The 22,438-nt window shown below is 35.1% G+C and overlaps 2 protein-coding genes across 2 annotated transcripts; one reads left to right on the top strand and one right to left on the bottom strand.

Annotated features, from left to right (window-relative positions):
* Positions 1-302: 302 nt before the first annotated feature.
* LOC107040096 (ATP-binding cassette sub-family F member 2) lies at positions 303-14,990 on the top strand. Its single transcript, XM_015260041.2, has 6 exons — positions 303-383; positions 767-942; positions 11,383-12,096; positions 12,755-13,224; positions 13,546-13,941; positions 14,402-14,990. The coding sequence occupies exons 2-6, from the start codon at positions 777-779 to the stop codon at positions 14,543-14,545; spliced, it is 1,890 nt and encodes a 629-aa protein (XP_015115527.1). The 5' UTR covers positions 303-383; positions 767-776; the 3' UTR covers positions 14,546-14,990.
* LOC107040097 (transmembrane protein 98) lies at positions 14,973-18,575 on the bottom strand. Its single transcript, XM_015260042.1, has 4 exons — positions 18,108-18,575; positions 17,918-18,027; positions 16,873-17,005; positions 14,973-16,155 (listed from the first exon to the last, which is right to left on the bottom strand). Exons 1-4 carry the CDS (start codon positions 18,282-18,284, stop codon positions 15,880-15,882), a joined length of 696 nt encoding a protein of 231 aa, XP_015115528.1. The 5' UTR covers positions 18,285-18,575; the 3' UTR covers positions 14,973-15,879.
* Between the last annotated feature and the right edge of the window lie 3,863 nt (positions 18,576-22,438).

Below are 22,438 nucleotides of genomic sequence, written 5' to 3'. Positions count from 1 at the left end.
CAAAAAACAAGCCTAGCCCATTTGCCAAAAAATTCTAGGTATCCAAATTCAATCAGAATTCGAAGCATTGTGACGTCAATCAACTTCTCCATTTCCCATCATCATTAAAAATAAAAAAATACGTATGTAATATTTTTATCCAATTTTCGTATTTCGTCATTTTATCCATAAAAAAAAATCTGCAACACCCAATTGTGTGATGTGGGATTTGAATCTCAGCGGGGAAAACTAGTAGAAACAATGGCTGCCATAGGGACCCTAGATGGCAGTGCTGCCTCCTAATCGAAAACCATGATCCATCGTTATTTGACGGCTTGGGCCCTTTCATCCATACACGTGAAGCTGCCGTGTCGCTGAGATCCCTCGTTTTGGCGCACAATTGGGTAAACCATTGCAATTAATCCCTAATTAATTCCGCAAGGCCCCGCGAACCCCTCCCCAATGGTCCTCCAACATTCTAAAATCAAGTGTTGTCCCAAAATCCTCGTGTTAAATCCAAAAACTCTGAATTACCTCAGCTGGAGGTCGAACGCACGTTTCTGACGACCAGACGGCGTGCGTTAAAAACTCAGCACGTTCCCATGCGGTTGCACATCTATTTTCGAGTCAACTGCATCCGGAAATTCCAAATTGACGATTGCGGCTCATTCGACCATCAAAACCACTGATTCACCCCAAAAAAGCCCAATTACGTAATTGAAACGAAATCCTTGGCAGGTTATATCCTCGGGAATATTCGGAGTAATTTTTTTTTTGTCATTTCCAGTTGAAGCAGAATGCCGTCCGACGCCAAGAAGAAGCAACAGCAGAAGAAGAAGGAGGCTGCCAAGGCGAGGCAGACAGGCAAAAAGCCAAACATTCAGGCGAAACCTGAGGACGTGAAGGAAGGAACTCCACCCGGAGAGGTACAAAATGGTACCAATGGGGCTATCTCTGCTGAAGGTAATAAAAAGAGATTTTCAGGATCATTTGGCATCTAGGATACTTTTCTCTTTCAATTTTCCACTGTGGGAACTGCTTTCTTCAACGAAAACTGTTGGAGAGAAAAGTTACGTTAAAGGTGATGGAAGTGGAATTAAATTAATTAAATAAATATGTTTATTTCACGATTTACAAAGAGCCCATTAGAGGGGTATAGCAGAAGTACATAAATCATATATTTGCATGTATCTGGTGTGACATTTGTAAAATGTAGATAGCAGTTTGATTGAGGTAGTTTTTACACTCTATATTTCATAGATCTTAAATTATACTTTTTTTTAAATTTATTTTTTCTTGTGTTCTATGTTGTATCTTATCTTAAATAGAAAATATATTTTTTGCTTTACTTGTTCTTCAAAAATATACTGCGAAAGAGCTGTAACTGAGAAACCATCGACTTTTCATAGGGGACATGATGCTTCGTTACTTTCAAAGCCATTCAGCTTCCTGAGCTTCCATTATTTCTATTCTCTTGCATAACATGTCTGATGGAAGTAGAATTATTTTGATAAAAATTGGCAGTAGAATGTTCTGTAGCAAATATCAATAGGTTTTTATCTTTTTAAATAATGTAGAGATTATATTCCCCAAGATTACATTTCCCAATAATTTGCGAAATTTTTGAATCGAATCGGCCGAAGAATAATAGGGGGCTCAATAGAAATTTAATTGAATTTCTAACGAATTCACTAGGTTTTTCTATGTATTTTTTTCTTTTTCATCTCCAATCCTCCAACTCTCCAGAGGCCCTCTGCATAAAACTAGAGGCAGGCGCCCGCTAGAAATATCAGTAGAATAACTCATATAGAAAAATCTAATGCTTTTGATTTTTCCTATTAAATATTTTCCATCGAATATTTTTCGCTGAAAAAAACCCGCAGATAACCTGTGGAAATTTTCAACACAATCAGTCAAAAACTAATAGAAATTCAATCAAATTTCTAGCGAATTTACTGTTTTTTTGCAATTTTTTATCGTCCGTGGAATAAAAAAACTTCATTCTAATCTCCAACTCCCTAAATCTCCAGAGGCTTTCTCCATGAAGTTAGAGGCAGGCGCCCGCTAGAAATCTCAGTAGAATAACTCATATAGAAAAATCGAATTCTTTTGATTTTTCCTATAAAATATTTTTCATCGAATATTTTTCTTTGACAAAAACCCGCAGATAACCTGTGGAAATTTTCAACAGAATCAGTCAAAAACTACTAGAAATTCAATCAAATTTCTAGCGAATTCACTGTTTTTTTGCAATTTTTTATCATCCGTGGAATAAAAAAACTTCATTCTAATCTCCAACTCCCTAAATCTCCAGAGGCTCTCTCCATGAAGTTAGAGGCAGGCGCCCGCTAGAAATCTCAGTAGAATAACTCATATAGAAAAATCGAATTCTTTTGATTTTTCCTATAAAATATTTTCCAGCGAATATTTTTCTTTGAAAAAAAATCCGCAAATAACCTGTGGAAATTTTCAACAGAATCAGTCAAAAACTACTAGAAATTCAATCAAATTTCTAGCGAATTCACTGTTTTTTTGCAATTTTTTATCGTCCGTGGAATAAAAAAACTTCATTCTAATCTCCAACTCCCTAAATCTCCAGAGGCTTTCTCCATGAAGTTAGAGGCAGGCGCCCGCTAGAAATCTCAGTAGAATAACTCATATAGAAAAATCGAATTCTTTTGATTTTTCCTATAAAATATTTTTCATCGAATATTTTTCTTTGACAAAAACCCGCAGATAACCTGTGGAAATTTTCAACAGAATCAGTCAAAAACTACTAGAAATTCAATCAAATTTCTAGCGAATTCACTGTTTTTTTGCAATTTTTTATCGTCCGTGGAATAAAAAAACTTCATTCTAATCTCCAACTCCCTAAATCTCCAGAGGCTTTCTCCATGAAGTTAGAGGCAGGCGCCCGCTAGAAATCTCAGTAGAATAACTCATATAGAAAAATCGAATTCTTTTGATTTTTCCTATAAAATATTTTTCATCGAATATTTTTCTTTGACAAAAACCCGCAGATAACCTGTGGAAATTTTCAACAGAATCAGTCAAAAACTACTAGAAATTCAATCAAATTTCTAGCGAATTCACTGTTTTTTTGCAATTTTTTATCGTCCGTGGAATAAAAAAACTTCATTCTAATCTCCAACTCCCTAAATCTCCAGAGGCTTTCTCCATGAAGTTAGAGGCAGGCGCCCGCTAGAAATCTCAGTAGAATAACTCATATAGAAAAATCGAATTCTTTTGATTTTTCCTATAAAATATTTTTCATCGAATATTTTTCTTTGACAAAAACCCGCAGATAACCTGTGGAAATTTTCAACAGAATCAGTCAAAAACTACTAGAAATTCAATCAAATTTCTAGCGAATTCACTGTTTTTTTGCAATTTTTTATCGTCCGTGGAATAAAAAAACTTCATTCTAATCTCCAACTCCCTAAATCTCCAGAGGCTTTCTCCATGAAGTTAGAGGCAGGCGCCCGCTAGAAATCTCAGTAGAATAACTCATATAGAAAAATCGAATTCTTTTGATTTTTCCTATAAAATATTTTTCATCGAATATTTTTCTTTGACAAAAACCCGCAGATAACCTGTGGAAATTTTCAACAGAATCAGTCAAAAACTACTAGAAATTCAATCAAATTTCTAGCGAATTCACTGTTTTTTTGCAATTTTTTATCGTCCGTGGAATAAAAAAACTTCATTCTAATCTCCAACTCCCTAAATCTCCAGAGGCTTTCTCCATGAAGTTAGAGGCAGGCGCCCGCTAGAAATCTCAGTAGAATAACTCATATAGAAAAATCGAATTCTTTTGATTTTTCCTATAAAATATTTTTCATCGAATATTTTTCTTTGACAAAAACCCGCAGATAACCTGTGGAAATTTTCAACAGAATCAGTCAAAAACTACTAGAAATTCAATCAAATTTCTAGCGAATTCACTGTTTTTTTGCAATTTTTTATCGTCCGTGGAATAAAAAAACTTCATTCTAATCTCCAACTCCCTAAATCTCCAGAGGCTTTCTCCATGAAGTTAGAGGCAGGCGCCCGCTAGAAATCTCAGTAGAATAACTCATATAGAAAAATCGAATTCTTTTGATTTTTCCTATAAAATATTTTTCATCGAATATTTTTCTTTGACAAAAACCCGCAGATAACCTGTGGAAATTTTCAACAGAATCAGTCAAAAACTACTAGAAATTCAATCAAATTTCTAGCGAATTCACTGTTTTTTTGCAATTTTTTATCGTCCGTGGAATAAAAAAACTTCATTCTAATCTCCAACTCCCTAAATCTCCAGAGGCTTTCTCCATGAAGTTAGAGGCAGGCGCCCGCTAGAAATCTCAGTAGAATAACTCATATAGAAAAATCGAATTCTTTTGATTTTTCCTATAAAATATTTTTCATCGAATATTTTTCTTTGACAAAAACCCGCAGATAACCTGTGGAAATTTTCAACAGAATCAGTCAAAAACTACTAGAAATTCAATCAAATTTCTAGCGAATTCACTGTTTTTTTGCAATTTTTTATCGTCCGTGGAATAAAAAAACTTCATTCTAATCTCCAACTCCCTAAATCTCCAGAGGCTTTCTCCATGAAGTTAGAGGCAGGCGCCCGCTAGAAATCTCAGTAGAATAACTCATATAGAAAAATCGAATTCTTTTGATTTTTCCTATAAAATATTTTTCATCGAATATTTTTCTTTGACAAAAACCCGCAGATAACCTGTGGAAATTTTCAACAGAATCAGTCAAAAACTACTAGAAATTCAATCAAATTTCTAGCGAATTCACTGTTTTTTTGCAATTTTTTATCGTCCGTGGAATAAAAAAACTTCATTCTAATCTCCAACTCCCTAAATCTCCAGAGGCTTTCTCCATGAAGTTAGAGGCAGGCGCCCGCTAGAAATCTCAGTAGAATAACTCATATAGAAAAATCGAATTCTTTTGATTTTTCCTATAAAATATTTTTCATCGAATATTTTTCTTTGACAAAAACCCGCAGATAACCTGTGGAAATTTTCAACAGAATCAGTCAAAAACTACTAGAAATTCAATCAAATTTCTAGCGAATTCACTGTTTTTTTGCAATTTTTTATCGTCCGTGGAATAAAAAAACTTCATTCTAATCTCCAACTCCCTAAATCTCCAGAGGCTTTCTCCATGAAGTTAGAGGCAGGCGCCCGCTAGAAATCTCAGTAGAATAACTCATATAGAAAAATCGAATTCTTTTGATTTTTCCTATAAAATATTTTTCATCGAATATTTTTCTTTGACAAAAACCCGCAGATAACCTGTGGAAATTTTCAACAGAATCAGTCAAAAACTACTAGAAATTCAATCAAATTTCTAGCGAATTCACTGTTTTTTTGCAATTTTTTATCGTCCGTGGAATAAAAAAACTTCATTCTAATCTCCAACTCCCTAAATCTCCAGAGGCTTTCTCCATGAAGTTAGAGGCAGGCGCCCGCTAGAAATCTCAGTAGAATAACTCATATAGAAAAATCGAATTCTTTTGATTTTTCCTATAAAATATTTTTCATCGAATATTTTTCTTTGACAAAAACCCGCAGATAACCTGTGGAAATTTTCAACAGAATCAGTCAAAAACTACTAGAAATTCAATCAAATTTCTAGCGAATTCACTGTTTTTTTGCAATTTTTTATCGTCCGTGGAATAAAAAAACTTCATTCTAATCTCCAACTCCCTAAATCTCCAGAGGCTTTCTCCATGAAGTTAGAGGCAGGCGCCCGCTAGAAATCTCAGTAGAATAACTCATATAGAAAAATCGAATTCTTTTGATTTTTCCTATAAAATATTTTTCATCGAATATTTTTCTTTGACAAAAACCCGCAGATAACCTGTGGAAATTTTCAACAGAATCAGTCAAAAACTACTAGAAATTCAATCAAATTTCTAGCGAATTCACTGTTTTTTTGCAATTTTTTATCGTCCGTGGAATAAAAAAACTTCATTCTAATCTCCAACTCCCTAAATCTCCAGAGGCTTTCTCCATGAAGTTAGAGGCAGGCGCCCGCTAGAAATCTCAGTAGAATAACTCATATAGAAAAATCGAATTCTTTTGATTTTTCCTATAAAATATTTTTCATCGAATATTTTTCTTTGACAAAAACCCGCAGATAACCTGTGGAAATTTTCAACAGAATCAGTCAAAAACTACTAGAAATTCAATCAAATTTCTAGCGAATTCACTGTTTTTTTGCAATTTTTTATCGTCCGTGGAATAAAAAAACTTCATTCTAATCTCCAACTCCCTAAATCTCCAGAGGCTTTCTCCATGAAGTTAGAGGCAGGCGCCCGCTAGAAATCTCAGTAGAATAACTCATATAGAAAAATCGAATTCTTTTGATTTTTCCTATAAAATATTTTTCATCGAATATTTTTCTTTGACAAAAACCCGCAGATAACCTGTGGAAATTTTCAACAGAATCAGTCAAAAACTACTAGAAATTCAATCAAATTTCTAGCGAATTCACTGTTTTTTTGCAATTTTTTATCGTCCGTGGAATAAAAAAACTTCATTCTAATCTCCAACTCCCTAAATCTCCAGAGGCTTTCTCCATGAAGTTAGAGGCAGGCGCCCGCTAGAAATCTCAGTAGAATAACTCATATAGAAAAATCGAATTCTTTTGATTTTTCCTATAAAATATTTTTCATCGAATATTTTTCTTTGACAAAAACCCGCAGATAACCTGTGGAAATTTTCAACAGAATCAGTCAAAAACTACTAGAAATTCAATCAAATTTCTAGCGAATTCACTGTTTTTTTGCAATTTTTTATCGTCCGTGGAATAAAAAAACTTCATTCTAATCTCCAACTCCCTAAATCTCCAGAGGCTTTCTCCATGAAGTTAGAGGCAGGCGCCCGCTAGAAATCTCAGTAGAATAACTCATATAGAAAAATCGAATTCTTTTGATTTTTCCTATAAAATATTTTTCATCGAATATTTTTCTTTGACAAAAACCCGCAGATAACCTGTGGAAATTTTCAACAGAATCAGTCAAAAACTACTAGAAATTCAATCAAATTTCTAGCGAATTCACTGTTTTTTTGCAATTTTTTATCGTCCGTGGAATAAAAAAACTTCATTCTAATCTCCAACTCCCTAAATCTCCAGAGGCTTTCTCCATGAAGTTAGAGGCAGGCGCCCGCTAGAAATCTCAGTAGAATAACTCATATAGAAAAATCGAATTCTTTTGATTTTTCCTATAAAATATTTTTCATCGAATATTTTTCTTTGACAAAAACCCGCAGATAACCTGTGGAAATTTTCAACAGAATCAGTCAAAAACTACTAGAAATTCAATCAAATTTCTAGCGAATTCACTGTTTTTTTGCAATTTTTTATCGTCCGTGGAATAAAAAAACTTCATTCTAATCTCCAACTCCCTAAATCTCCAGAGGCTTTCTCCATGAAGTTAGAGGCAGGCGCCCGCTAGAAATCTCAGTAGAATAACTCATATAGAAAAATCGAATTCTTTTGATTTTTCCTATAAAATATTTTTCATCGAATATTTTTCTTTGACAAAAACCCGCAGATAACCTGTGGAAATTTTCAACAGAATCAGTCAAAAACTACTAGAAATTCAATCAAATTTCTAGCGAATTCACTGTTTTTTTGCAATTTTTTATCGTCCGTGGAATAAAAAAACTTCATTCTAATCTCCAACTCCCTAAATCTCCAGAGGCTTTCTCCATGAAGTTAGAGGCAGGCGCCCGCTAGAAATCTCAGTAGAATAACTCATATAGAAAAATCGAATTCTTTTGATTTTTCCTATAAAATATTTTTCATCGAATATTTTTCTTTGACAAAAACCCGCAGATAACCTGTGGAAATTTTCAACAGAATCAGTCAAAAACTACTAGAAATTCAATCAAATTTCTAGCGAATTCACTGTTTTTTTGCAATTTTTTATCGTCCGTGGAATAAAAAAACTTCATTCTAATCTCCAACTCCCTAAATCTCCAGAGGCTTTCTCCATGAAGTTAGAGGCAGGCGCCCGCTAGAAATCTCAGTAGAATAACTCATATAGAAAAATCGAATTCTTTTGATTTTTCCTATAAAATATTTTTCATCGAATATTTTTCTTTGACAAAAACCCGCAGATAACCTGTGGAAATTTTCAACAGAATCAGTCAAAAACTACTAGAAATTCAATCAAATTTCTAGCGAATTCACTGTTTTTTTGCAATTTTTTATCGTCCGTGGAATAAAAAAACTTCATTCTAATCTCCAACTCCCTAAATCTCCAGAGGCTTTCTCCATGAAGTTAGAGGCAGGCGCCCGCTAGAAATCTCAGTAGAATAACTCATATAGAAAAATCGAATTCTTTTGATTTTTCCTATAAAATATTTTTCATCGAATATTTTTCTTTGACAAAAACCCGCAGATAACCTGTGGAAATTTTCAACAGAATCAGTCAAAAACTACTAGAAATTCAATCAAATTTCTAGCGAATTCACTGTTTTTTTGCAATTTTTTATCGTCCGTGGAATAAAAAAACTTCATTCTAATCTCCAACTCCCTAAATCTCCAGAGGCTTTCTCCATGAAGTTAGAGGCAGGCGCCCGCTAGAAATCTCAGTAGAATAACTCATATAGAAAAATCGAATTCTTTTGATTTTTCCTATAAAATATTTTTCATCGAATATTTTTCTTTGACAAAAACCCGCAGATAACCTGTGGAAATTTTCAACAGAATCAGTCAAAAACTACTAGAAATTCAATCAAATTTCTAGCGAATTCACTGTTTTTTTGCAATTTTTTATCGTCCGTGGAATAAAAAAACTTCATTCTAATCTCCAACTCCCTAAATCTCCAGAGGCTTTCTCCATGAAGTTAGAGGCAGGCGCCCGCTAGAAATCTCAGTAGAATAACTCATATAGAAAAATCGAATTCTTTTGATTTTTCCTATAAAATATTTTTCATCGAATATTTTTCTTTGACAAAAACCCGCAGATAACCTGTGGAAATTTTCAACAGAATCAGTCAAAAACTACTAGAAATTCAATCAAATTTCTAGCGAATTCACTGTTTTTTTGCAATTTTTTATCGTCCGTGGAATAAAAAAACTTCATTCTAATCTCCAACTCCCTAAATCTCCAGAGGCTTTCTCCATGAAGTTAGAGGCAGGCGCCCGCTAGAAATCTCAGTAGAATAACTCATATAGAAAAATCGAATTCTTTTGATTTTTCCTATAAAATATTTTTCATCGAATATTTTTCTTTGACAAAAACCCGCAGATAACCTGTGGAAATTTTCAACAGAATCAGTCAAAAACTACTAGAAATTCAATCAAATTTCTAGCGAATTCACTGTTTTTTTGCAATTTTTTATCGTCCGTGGAATAAAAAAACTTCATTCTAATCTCCAACTCCCTAAATCTCCAGAGGCTTTCTCCATGAAGTTAGAGGCAGGCGCCCGCTAGAAATCTCAGTAGAATAACTCATATAGAAAAATCGAATTCTTTTGATTTTTCCTATAAAATATTTTTCATCGAATATTTTTCTTTGACAAAAACCCGCAGATAACCTGTGGAAATTTTCAACAGAATCAGTCAAAAACTACTAGAAATTCAATCAAATTTCTAGCGAATTCACTGTTTTTTTGCAATTTTTTATCGTCCGTGGAATAAAAAAACTTCATTCTAATCTCCAACTCCCTAAATCTCCAGAGGCTTTCTCCATGAAGTTAGAGGCAGGCGCCCGCTAGAAATCTCAGTAGAATAACTCATATAGAAAAATCGAATTCTTTTGATTTTTCCTATAAAATATTTTTCATCGAATATTTTTCTTTGACAAAAACCCGCAGATAACCTGTGGAAATTTTCAACAGAATCAGTCAAAAACTACTAGAAATTCAATCAAATTTCTAGCGAATTCACTGTTTTTTTGCAATTTTTTATCGTCCGTGGAATAAAAAAACTTCATTCTAATCTCCAACTCCCTAAATCTCCAGAGGCTTTCTCCATGAAGTTAGAGGCAGGCGCCCGCTAGAAATCTCAGTAGAATAACTCATATAGAAAAATCGAATTCTTTTGATTTTTCCTATAAAATATTTTTCATCGAATATTTTTCTTTGACAAAAACCCGCAGATAACCTGTGGAAATTTTCAACAGAATCAGTCAAAAACTACTAGAAATTCAATCAAATTTCTAGCGAATTCACTGTTTTTTTGCAATTTTTTATCGTCCGTGGAATAAAAAAACTTCATTCTAATCTCCAACTCCCTAAATCTCCAGAGGCTTTCTCCATGAAGTTAGAGGCAGGCGCCCGCTAGAAATCTCAGTAGAATAACTCATATAGAAAAATCGAATTCTTTTGATTTTTCCTATAAAATATTTTTCATCGAATATTTTTCTTTGACAAAAACCCGCAGATAACCTGTGGAAATTTTCAACAGAATCAGTCAAAAACTACTAGAAATTCAATCAAATTTCTAGCGAATTCACTGTTTTTTTGCAATTTTTTATCGTCCGTGGAATAAAAAAACTTCATTCTAATCTCCAACTCCCTAAATCTCCAGAGGCTTTCTCCATGAAGTTAGAGGCAGGCGCCCGCTAGAAATCTCAGTAGAATAACTCATATAGAAAAATCGAATTCTTTTGATTTTTCCTATAAAATATTTTTCATCGAATATTTTTCTTTGACAAAAACCCGCAGATAACCTGTGGAAATTTTCAACAGAATCAGTCAAAAACTACTAGAAATTCAATCAAATTTCTAGCGAATTCACTGTTTTTTTGCAATTTTTTATCGTCCGTGGAATAAAAAAACTTCATTCTAATCTCCAACTCCCTAAATCTCCAGAGGCTTTCTCCATGAAGTTAGAGGCAGGCGCCCGCTAGAAATCTCAGTAGAATAACTCATATAGAAAAATCGAATTCTTTTGATTTTTCCTATAAAATATTTTTCATCGAATATTTTTCTTTGACAAAAACCCGCAGATAACCTGTGGAAATTTTCAACAGAATCAGTCAAAAACTACTAGAAATTCAATCAAATTTCTAGCGAATTCACTGTTTTTTTGCAATTTTTTATCATCCGTGGAATAAAAAAACTTCATTCTAATCTCCAACTCCCTAAATCTCCAGAGGCTCTCTCCATGAAGTTAGAGGCAGGCGCCCGCTAGAAATATCAGTAGAATAACTCATATAGAAAAATCGAATTCTTTTGATTTTTCCTATAAAATATTTTCCATCGAATATTTTTCGCTGAAAAAAACCCGCGGATAACTTGTGGAAATTTTCAACAGAATCAGTCAAAAACTAATAGAAATTCAATCAAATTTCTAGCGAATTCACTGTTTTTTTGCAATTTTTTATCGTCCGTGGAATAAAAAAATTTCATTCTAATCTCCAACCCCCTAACTCTCCAGAGGCCCTCTGCATGAAGCTAGAGGCAGACGCCCGCCTCAACGCCGAGGCCCGTTCGTGCACAGGGAGCCTCGCGTCTCACCCCCGCAGTCGAGACATAAAAATCTCCACCTTCTCCATAACCTTCCACGGTTGTGAGCTTCTCCAGGACACGATGCTGGAGTTGAACTGCGGCCGACGTTACGGTCTGCTGGGTCTCAACGGCTCGGGCAAGTCCACTCTCCTCTCAGTGGTGGGTAACCGTGAGGTGCCCATTCCAGAGCAGATCGACATATTCCATCTCTCCCGAGAGATGCCAGCCAGCAACAAAACAGCTCTCGAATGTGTCATGGAGGTCGATGAGGAGCGAGTTCGTCTTGAAAAATTGGCGGAGGAGTTGGTGGATTGTCCTGAGGAGGACGCCCAGGAGCAGCTGATGGACGTGTACGAGAGACTGGACGACATGTCCGCTGATACTGCCGAGGCACGTGCCGCCCACATTCTTCATGGTCTTGGTTTCACCCCAAAGATGCAGAGAACTCCCACCAAAGACTTCTCCGGAGGCTGGAGGATGCGCATCGCTCTGGCACGTGCACTCTACGTCAAACCTCATTTACTTCTTCTAGACGAGCCCACGAATCATCTCGATCTTGACGCCTGCGTCTGGCTGGAAGAGGAGCTGAAGACGTACAAGCGAATTCTTGTCATCATATCTCATTCACAGGATTTCTTGAATGGTAAGGATGTTTTTCAGTTTAAGACCAGCGTGTATTGTCTTTCGAACGTGATCTTGGTTGTTTTTTTTATTTTCAAGTGCCATTTCAGTTTTACACAGCCCTGCAGTCTTAAAAAACTGAACATTTTCAAAAAGCATTTTTGAATAATATTGGGGAATAAACCCAATAGGGAGGAAATTGCAAATTAATAATTTACAGTATCTAATGACTGTTCAGTCGTCATTTGTCGCAGTATTTGTCATGATAAATTATCCATTTAGAATTTCCTCTCATGCTCAATTTTTTTTTACTTTTTTTGATTGTGCAATCATAATTTTTAGGGACACCTACGTGATGTAAAATCTAGTGAGTTGTGTTATAGTTTAGATTATGAAGATGGAAAAACAATCGAGATAACGTTCGAATTAAATTTTGCAGAGAAGAACTTGTTCATTTTCGTTTTCAGAAAAGAAGAATGGGAACTAGAAAAAAAATTTTTGTTAAGCTGCAAAATCGGTTGTTTATGAATTATGCACAAAAATAATTCCAAAAAAACGACCCTTTTTTCTAGTCTTAATCCAAAAAATGGTCTAACTATTTTTCATCTTCAAATTTTCATAATTATATTTGTACATCAAGTTAATTTCAATTTTACTCAAAATAAAATCCATCATTCCAGGTATCTGTACGAATATCATTCATCTGAATAAAAAACAGCTGAAATATTACACTGGAAACTACGAGGCATTCGGTAAAACAAGAATGGAGCTCCTGGAGAACCAGGCGAAGCAGTACAACTGGGAGCAAGATCAGATCGCTCACATGAAGAATTACATCGCTAGGTTTGGTCACGGATCGGCAAAACTTGCAAGACAGGCTCAGTCCAAGGAGAAGACACTGGCGAAGATGGTGGCACAAGGGCTGACTGAGAAGGTCACCAGTGACAAAGTGCTCAACTTTTATTTTCCAAGCTGTGGGGGAATTCCACCGCCTGTTATCATGGTGCAGAACGTCAGCTTTCGGTATAATGATGATTCTCCCTGGATTTATAAGAATCTTGAGTTCGGGATTGATTTGGATACGAGGCTGGCCCTCGTCGGGCCCAATGGAGCGGGGAAAAGCACGCTCTTGAAACTGCTTTATGGAGATGTAAGGATTATTTGTATTTATGGGGATTAAAACTATAGAGATATTAACAAAAAATCAACAGTAGAATTTTTAGTTTTTTTCAGTTGAGATATTTTTATAATTTTGAAAATGAGACCTGATTGATTCAAATTGCATCATTTGACGAGCACCGATGGATGATCGAACATTAATTTTCTAAATAAAAAATATAATTTTTAATTGAATTCTTTCACTTACGAGCTAGTTGAAAATCAATAATTTAACAATTAAAGGGGAAGAATTAATTTTTGCTCTTCTGTTTCACTGCTGCCATTTAATTAATCTCTTCATTTTTATGTTTAGTTGGTCCCAAGTAGTGGAATGATTCGCAAGAACTCTCATCTCCGAATTGCGAGATACCACCAACATCTTCATGAATTATTGGACCTTGACATGTCCCCCCTTGACTACATGATGAAGGCCTTCCCGGATGTCAAGGAGAGGGAGGAGATGAGGAAAATCATTGGACGTTATGGTCTCACTGGTCGTCAGCAGGTCTGCCCAATCAGGCAATTGTCCGATGGACAACGCTGTCGAGTGGTGTTTGCATGGCTTGCCTGGCAGGTGCCACATCTACTCCTGCTGGACGAACCTACGAATCACTTAGACATGGAGACAATCGATGCTCTCGCCGATGCTATCAATGATTTTGACGGTGGAATGGTCCTCGTTTCTCACGACTTCAGACTTATTAATCAAGTGAGTCATCAAACAATTTCATTAACATAATCACCGAACAAGTCGATTTCACTCCTAGAGGATTGATTTGAAGCAATCTATCGAATTTATACAAACATTGATTTTAGTTTTTTGAAATTGATGTAAGAAAGATTCGAAGATGAAAGGGGTTCACCTTTGCCGTGTGTGTGTTCCATGTGACTCCCACGCCTTCTCCAAGTGAATACATTATCATTTTTAAAGAATCAGTTCAATTAAACTTCGAAATGAGTTGCTAGATTTTTGAAAATCTAGAAGACGTTTTAAAAAAAATTTCCTGATCTTTCGTAGCTCTCAATTTTCTCTAATAAAAAAACTCTGTACAGATATTTCGCTCTCTTCTTCTTCAAAACAAAGATATTAATTTTAGAAAGTCATGCATCTAGAATTACAATGCCCAATCTCTTTTTAATTTTCTAAAAATTCATATTCACTATTCCAGGTCGCCGAAGAAATTTGGGTATGTGAGAATGGAACAGTGACAAAATGGCAAGGTGGAATATTGAACTACAAGGAGCACCTCAAGTCTAAAGTTCTGAAGGACAACCAGAAGAGAGAGAAGGAATTCATGAACCGAGGCAAATAATCATTAATCTCCATTTTTTGATGAACGAAGAAAGAAAACCCGAAAAGAACGATATCTACTTCTTGGTTCCATTGCCGTCAACCACATCCAATGTATGAATCGAAATTCATTCATCGTCTGGTTCAGCGCTGCTGTGTAGCGTTCAAACGGATGGGTTCATGCCTACCTAGCTAATTTATTTAAATAAAATGGTAAAAATGAATTTGTCATCGACAACCACGTGCAGAAAATCATTGTTATCAGTGAATTTTGAATATGGTGATAACAGTGCGGATAAAATGAGTGGATGCATTTCACGTGTGATCATCACAATTAAATGTCCACGAGCATTTTTCCCACACTCTGGAACATAATAAATTGATTAATGAAATTTTAAAATAATTACTACTGTATTAAATAAAGATACACCGATTGAGGGAGAATTAAATAATGTTATACTATTTTATTCTAATTTTGTTTATTTTAAACCATAATAACATATTTTGGGATACACTGTTGGATATTTTTGGCTGAAATTTATCGACCACTTCTTGGATTTTTTTATTCCATATTTCATTAAATTTTTTAAGAATTAGTTGTTGAAACTTCAGGTATATATTCTTAGATTTTAAGTTAAAATTGAGCGTAATTTTCAATATATAGAAATGTTTTTTTCTAACCGTGTATCTAAGTAGTTGAAGATTTTCAATCACCAAATTTGGAAATATTTTGGAAAAATCAGTCCCTTTTGAGCATTTCCTTCAAATGAATAAATTATAAGAATTATTCAAACTTTTGGAAACATTAGTTTGGCATGAAACAGATTTTTGATTAAATTCTCGATATAGACACTTTTTTGACGATTGAAAAAATTTTAGAATGAAAAATTGCTAATAAACTATTCATAATTTTTCTCGTATTGTAAGATTTAAAAAACCAAATCAAATTTAGACTTTCGGAGTTCCAATAATAAAATTATTGTAAAATGTTGGGTAATTTAGGAAAAAATGAGCCCTAAATAGAACGTTAACGTGTAAATACAAATGTTGAAAAAGATATCAACAAATGGAGACTAAATTACTTGGATATCCTTAATAACAATAGTTTAAAAAACTGGAAGACGAAGTGGAAGACCTGGAGTTTGAATCAATTACTTGTAAATATTTATTACAAAAAGGCATTTTTCGCTAAACCTGTTTCTTTTTGGAAGGATATCTCATGAATATTATAAAATAAAAATATATACAACGTTTCAAAAATGGTTTTTCTCCATTTTCTGTAATATCAGTAGTAATAATAGGGAGTGGGAAAAAATAATATCAATAATTGTCAACAAATACTGTTGAAACCAGGGATTAAACTGGGGTGGAGGCAGGTATGCTGCACGCTGTTTCCTGCGCGAGTGCAGCATTCCTGAGGACAAGGAGATGGGAGTCCATGTCCTGCAGGGCCTGATCGATGAATGCCAATTTTCGTGCCTGACTTTTTGGTACTCCATGTTTTGTGACGAGGGCGAGATGGGTGACAGCTAGAACTAGAGCTGCAACTCTCGCCTCGAGGAGCCTGGCATCCAGGGGTGGATAGAGACTGCGAACTACGTCGTCCACGCGAGGGGGAATGCGTCTGGCAACCTGAGGAGTTGATAAAATCAATTGGTCATTGATTATGCACTTCTTCCCAAGGAAATTCCAATTCCAAGGAATTTCGTCATTCAAAAATTAAAATTTTATGAAAAAATCGGTAGAAAATTTCTATTTTAGTTCAATTATTCCATGAAAATTGATAGAATATATTCGTAAAGTTTTAAAATTAAATTGAAAATGGAAAATGCTGTATAATTTTGTATTAAATGTTCATATTTTTATTGAAAATTCAAGCGAATTGAAGAATTCTGGTCTTCCTGCTGCTCAAAAATGTTAAATTCCACAGATTTTTCAGTAAAATCTGAAATTCCCTGAGTTTTTGTCTTCTTATTTGATTTATTCGAATGATAAATAGTTATAGAAATTAAAAGGAATTGGATTTTTTAAAATTTCATTTTACATGCGTCGATTGTTATTTAAAATTTTTTCAACTTTCTGGTGGGAAGGAAAATAAACAGATGCTGATTTTCCTTTTCAACTTATTCTGCTCGAATTATTTAATCATAGCCAATTTTTGCAATTTTTTTCTGATTTCCTTGGAAAAATTTATGTTCAAGGAAATTTACGCTCAAGAATGTTTATGGCATAAATCTTAAGAGAGTAATTCGCACAGAGAAATGAAAACCTCTGATTTTTTTTTGTACGTGTGAAATCACAGTTTCAGTCTAATTATTGTGGACTGAATGGAGAAACGATGGAACTCACATCGACAATCTCCAGAGGCACAGTATTACTGTTGACTGTCCCAGCGATTGCAGTCAGACTTGCAGCTAGTGAATGACAGGACCTCAGCACAGCAATGCAAGGTGGTGCCAAGCCAGTGGCATCATCAACCCACCTAAACCCCAAAAAAAGATTCTTATCGAATCTCAATCGAATAGTAACGGAGGAAAAATCTAAAAGTGCAACAAGAAATCTTCAAATTATTTTTCAAATACCCCTGCATGGGAGAAAATTACAAGAAACCCCTTCAAAATTTGAACTCTAAAAAACGGAAATTTCATGAAAGCATTTTTTATTAGATTCAAAAAACTAGTCAACAAATAATTTCACAGGAGGATATAAAAACTTAATAACTTATGAGAATGCCATAAATTAAAGATGTTTATCTAAAATTGCGAGTATTAAAAAAAAATTGATTTTTTTTCTACTGAGAGATGACGTTATTTCCTTTATCTTTATAAAAATGTCAATCCATCCCACGTTTATTATTTAGGAGTGGAGTGGACAAAATGCACCAAAAACATGCGCTAACATGCGCTTATTAGAGATAGAATCTTTCAAATATTTCCTCTTTTTGCCCGGGTACCCCAAATTTTTCTCTGGCCATTTGATTCAGTATAATTTTGCACATTACCTTTTATTTTTAGAGTCTTCTAGGTGAATGATAAATTTCAACATAAATCTCACAAGAGCCCGAGTATAAAGTAAAATTTATTCATTTAGTTCTGGCAAAACTATTGCGTTTATTTTTTCTTAACATCAAAAGAGTTAGTTTCATATGTTCTGCTATCAGTCAAAAAAATTATAGAATGTTTCTTCGACATGAAAACATAAAATTTGCTAAAAAATGGCCAAATATCGTTTTGGGTCCGATTGTCTTGAGACGATAAACAAATTTCCTTAACTGATAAACAAAGGGCACATTAAATTACTGGAGACAAGACAAAACAAAAAAACGAATAAAACAGACAACAACGGACGGCTATATTTTTTTGTGTTTGGTTTTATTTTCTTTTTGGGTTTATACCTTTCAGCTCCAGCAAGCCACTCCTCGCCCTCCCACACGTCCAACCCAAGTCCCAGTCCGTTCTCGCCCTCGAGGAGATCAGAATTGAGATCATTAGAGTCTTTCTGATTCTAAAATAAACAAAACATCAAAGGAGCTCCATAATAGTGCTTTCCCCCTGCTCCTGCCTCACTTTCCATCGTCAACCTACATAATAACACCGTTGCCTCCTGCAGATGACGAGGAGAACAATCAGAGCCCCCAGGAAGACAGCAGCGAGAGCTCCCAGAGCAACAGCCACAACGGTCTCCATTCCAGGAGCTCCAGTGGAGGCACTGGAGCTGCTCAACGACAGTGGAGAGCTCATCATTGACACAACATTTGACATTTGAATCACAAAAAAGGAGACACAAGGAACAAACAACGGTAACTCTTCTCTATTATTATCACATTTGGTCACTCAATCATCGTCACAATCAGTGGCTCCTAAGCTGGTGCACGCAGCTGACGCGCCATTCCAGCGCATTCAGTCAGTGGGAGGCGGTGACAGTCACGGTATTGTAGGTCAGGGTGCACTCGCATGGAAATGTAATGGCTCGCTTCCATCAGTCGACTCGTTTACTTCATGTGGTTGTGTGGGGGGCGAGGGGTCGTTTGTGCGTGCTTGGTTTGTATGGACAATCTCAAATGGAACTGATGGGCACGGAAATTTGTGGACACACATTCCCCGATGGGCAGATTCAGATCAGCAGCGGGTTGAAAAGGGCTCGGTATTGGAGATATTTTCAGCAAATGTCGTATATTTTTAGTGCAGATGCACGCTGGAAGATGGCGGGATTACTCTCATTTCAAGCGAAATTACTAACTGAATCGAACTGACCATCGGGCAGTAGAATATAATAAATTGAGATTGAGGGAGTCCTTAGAAACATGCTCCAATAGGAATTGTTTGTTTTTTTGAATATGTCAGGTTCAAAAAATTTTTTTTCGTGTAAAAATCGTAAGAACTAACTCGCAACTAACTTGCAACTAACTTTTGACACTTGTAGTACCCACAAGTAGGTCCGAGGGGGTTGGTAATTTTTTATGAAATTGGGGGCGTCCCTATAAACATTCTCCAATAGAAATGGTTTGGTTTTTTTGTATTTTTCATGTTGAAAAAAAATAGTTTTGTGTAAAAATCGCAAAAAAAATGAATTTTCACCCTTGTATTACCTTCAAGTACGTTTTCCAGGGGATCGGTAATTTTTTGTGGGATTGGGGCAGTCCCTAGAAACAAACTCCAGTAGGAGTTGTTTTTTTTTGGATATGCCATGTTCAAAAAATTTTTTTTCGTGCAAAAATCGCAAGAAACTAACTTTTGGCCGTTGTACTACCCTCAAGTACGTTTCCGAGGGGGTTGGTAATTTTTTATGGGATTTAGAGATTGGCGGATTGATAACTTGAAATAGGAATTTTTTAAAAATTACCATTTTAAGTTATTTTATCAATGCTTCTATCAATGCTTCGAAAGTAACCTTTCTAATTTTTTTAAAGATTTCCCAAATGTTTCTTAACGGTTCAATACCGAATCAATATATTTTCGAATTTCATCAGTAATTGGTACCTCTCAGGATAATTTTCAAACTTCCTGAATAATTCAAAAATTTATTTGAAAATTCTAGCGGCATGCGCATTGGCATCGCATGTAGGAGAAGACGGGGTAAAATGGACACTTTAGACTTTTTTAAAATCATTTATAACTCAGAAACAAATTTATCAATTGAGCTCAGTTTAGGCTCGTCACAAAGGGAAAGAATTGTTCTTTGTATTGGAAAAAAATTATTAAATTTCATCAACATTTTAACTCCTCATTAACATTTAAAACAGAAGTCAAAAGTGTCCGTTTTACGTCAACCGCCCCTATTGCTTTCAAAAAATTGTCTTATCGCTAATTCGTACCCCTCAGGTTAACTTTTGTACCTAAAAAGTCCAAAAAACCTGTGGCGTAATATTTGACTGGCCCCTAAGGTTTTTTGAAATAGATGATGATTTCGCAGAGGCAACAATTTATTGGGAAAAAATTTAGCGCCGCGTCCATTTTACCGGGTGTGCAGCTTAGGGGTTAACCAATCAGGGTTACAATACCTCAATCGCGTATACGAAAAGCGTCACCCTCGCTTTTCCGTCTTAATAAACGCAGACCCCCCCCCCTCCCCAAGTAAGCACGAGACTCAGACTTCCCCCAACAAGTAGTACAAGTCGATTACGCACCGGCGAGGCCACGGTGTTGTCCGCCGATCTCGTCGCTGCAATCGCATCAGCCTGAAATTTCAATTTTTTTTCTAACAGTGCAATTCTACACTCGAATATGATTCTATTACCAATGGAACCATAAAGCAATCGTTCCTAAGACAAAATGTGAAAAATCCTTTTATTCATAAAATTCCCTTTCTCAATCAAAAATTAAATTTTTACTCCTTCAGGATAGAATTAAACACCTCACGATTGTTAATAACTCAGAACGTACTCATCACTGGATAGAATAATTAATATACTCAATACACATTGAAAATAATAATAATCAAAAAATTCTTCAATATTTACCGCGCGAAACAAGCTGAGCTTTATTTCGCAGAAATACTTGTAGGCATCACACCTTCATCTCCGTAAATAATAGAACTCAAAAGAATTAAGAAGAAGAAGAAGAATTAGAAGGAGTAGAATTTTAAGGAATTTCGTCAATGAAAATTCATAGGAAACAGAAAAATCGAAGTATATATTTTTGAATTTTCAATGAAACCAAAATTGAGCGTAATTTACAAATTTTTATAGAAAATTCAAGTAAATTGAGAGAAAAGAGAAAATTTAAGTGATAAGAATTTCAGGAATTATGTTCTAAAACTAATAATAATTTTAGACCTCATGGTGTTGGAAACCAGAAACATTTTTCTTCTCTGTGTATTCATAAAATGTCAATAAAATTGCAGAGTTCGCCTCATACGCCAGTATATATTCATAAGATAAGTGACTCGCTCTGATGATTATGATTCATTGGTAACTCCACCGTCGGTAATTTCGCCTTGTCGGGTAAGAGACTCGCGCCTGAACATGAGTCCCTTTAAAAGAACCCTTCACCGGCATCCCATGAGTTTAGAAACGGAAAGGGATGATCATTCCTGCAGCCAATTTGATAAAGGTCTGACGACGTAATTTCCGTTTCCCCTGTTTCTTCAAATAAAAACGATCAATGGGTTGAATAAAAGACGCTCGGCCGGCTGTGCCGTGATAACATCGCATTTCCATTGAAATACAACACCGTGACTCTTGATCTTATGGTCTTAGGAGAGTAGTATCGACGTCTACGACAGCAGGCGCACGTGTCACACCCTCATTCGAATGACCTGCCAATACTTGATATTCTCAACTTTCCAATGTTTCCGAGCCAGGGGTCTGCATCTCCCATTTCGTGTCAATAATGCTGTCGATTATGGGGAACAACGTCCTTCTGGATTTTTAAATGTTTTGGTAAAATGGAATACTATATTTTTAAAAATTCATGATAATAATAGAAAAAATTCATCATAAAGTTACTGAAATTTCGGAAAACTGTTTCAAACACTTGAGATTTTTTCAGGACACAAAAGATGAATCGTTTAAATTCGATTTTCTTCTGTAAAATGATCACTAGGTAGCGAATTCGCGGAGTTTTCTAGTGAATTTTTTTATACGTGGCGTTATTACGATTATAATAATCTGATAATATGATCTGAGGTCACTGAGACGTCAAAAAATCGTAGTTTTTTTATTGAAAATACGGGTATGAAACGAAAATATGTTTCGAATTTATTTAGGCATTGGCATAGGTGAAATTTCTATAATTGCAATTAAAATCCTGCGAAAATGAAAAGTCAACATCAATGAGAACAGCACGGCTTGACGTTACAATCCTCGCCTTTCAAATAAACTTCAACATTTTCAATTATGTAGCGCAAACATCCATCATTAAAGCGAGAAATACATCGGGGAACGCAATATGAATTAAAAGCAATTAAACTCAACGATTCGGCATGAAAAAAATTCAATCAAAGACACTTCAACTTTTGAAATGTCATTTGAGCTTTATCAGCCATTGAAGCTTGCGAATGATGAAAATTCAACACTGTTGAACTTGGAGTTTTTAATAAATGTCGCACCTGACGAATAGTTATTGGATGAGTTGACAAAATCTGTTTAGAAATTAAATGATAAATGGTTACGATAAAACATCAAATGAGCTGTACAAAGAATGATGTATGAAACTCCCCGATAAAAATGTCAATGATGATAGAATCGAGAATAAAAACGGTGGGGTTATCTGATTTGTAGTGAACCAACGTTGAATCGTAATTATTCTTTTCCATTACTGTATCGCTCGATGTAAGAAAATAGTTTTTGGCCTCCCCTCCCTGTGAGGGTTGTCATCCCCCTGGGAAAGCATTCAAGTCATGGAAAATAAACCGACTGAAATTTTTAGATAATAGATCTAACTGCGCTCAAAATTGGAAGATCCCTTCGCAGTTA

The sequence above is a fragment of the Diachasma alloeum genome, unplaced genomic scaffold, assembly GCF_001412515.2.
Source record: "Diachasma alloeum isolate Michigan unplaced genomic scaffold, Dall2.0 Dall_scaffold_00316, whole genome shotgun sequence".
Classification (NCBI taxonomy): domain Eukaryota; kingdom Metazoa; phylum Arthropoda; class Insecta; order Hymenoptera; family Braconidae; genus Diachasma; species Diachasma alloeum.
This window is presented reverse-complemented; position numbering and strand designations above follow the sequence as displayed.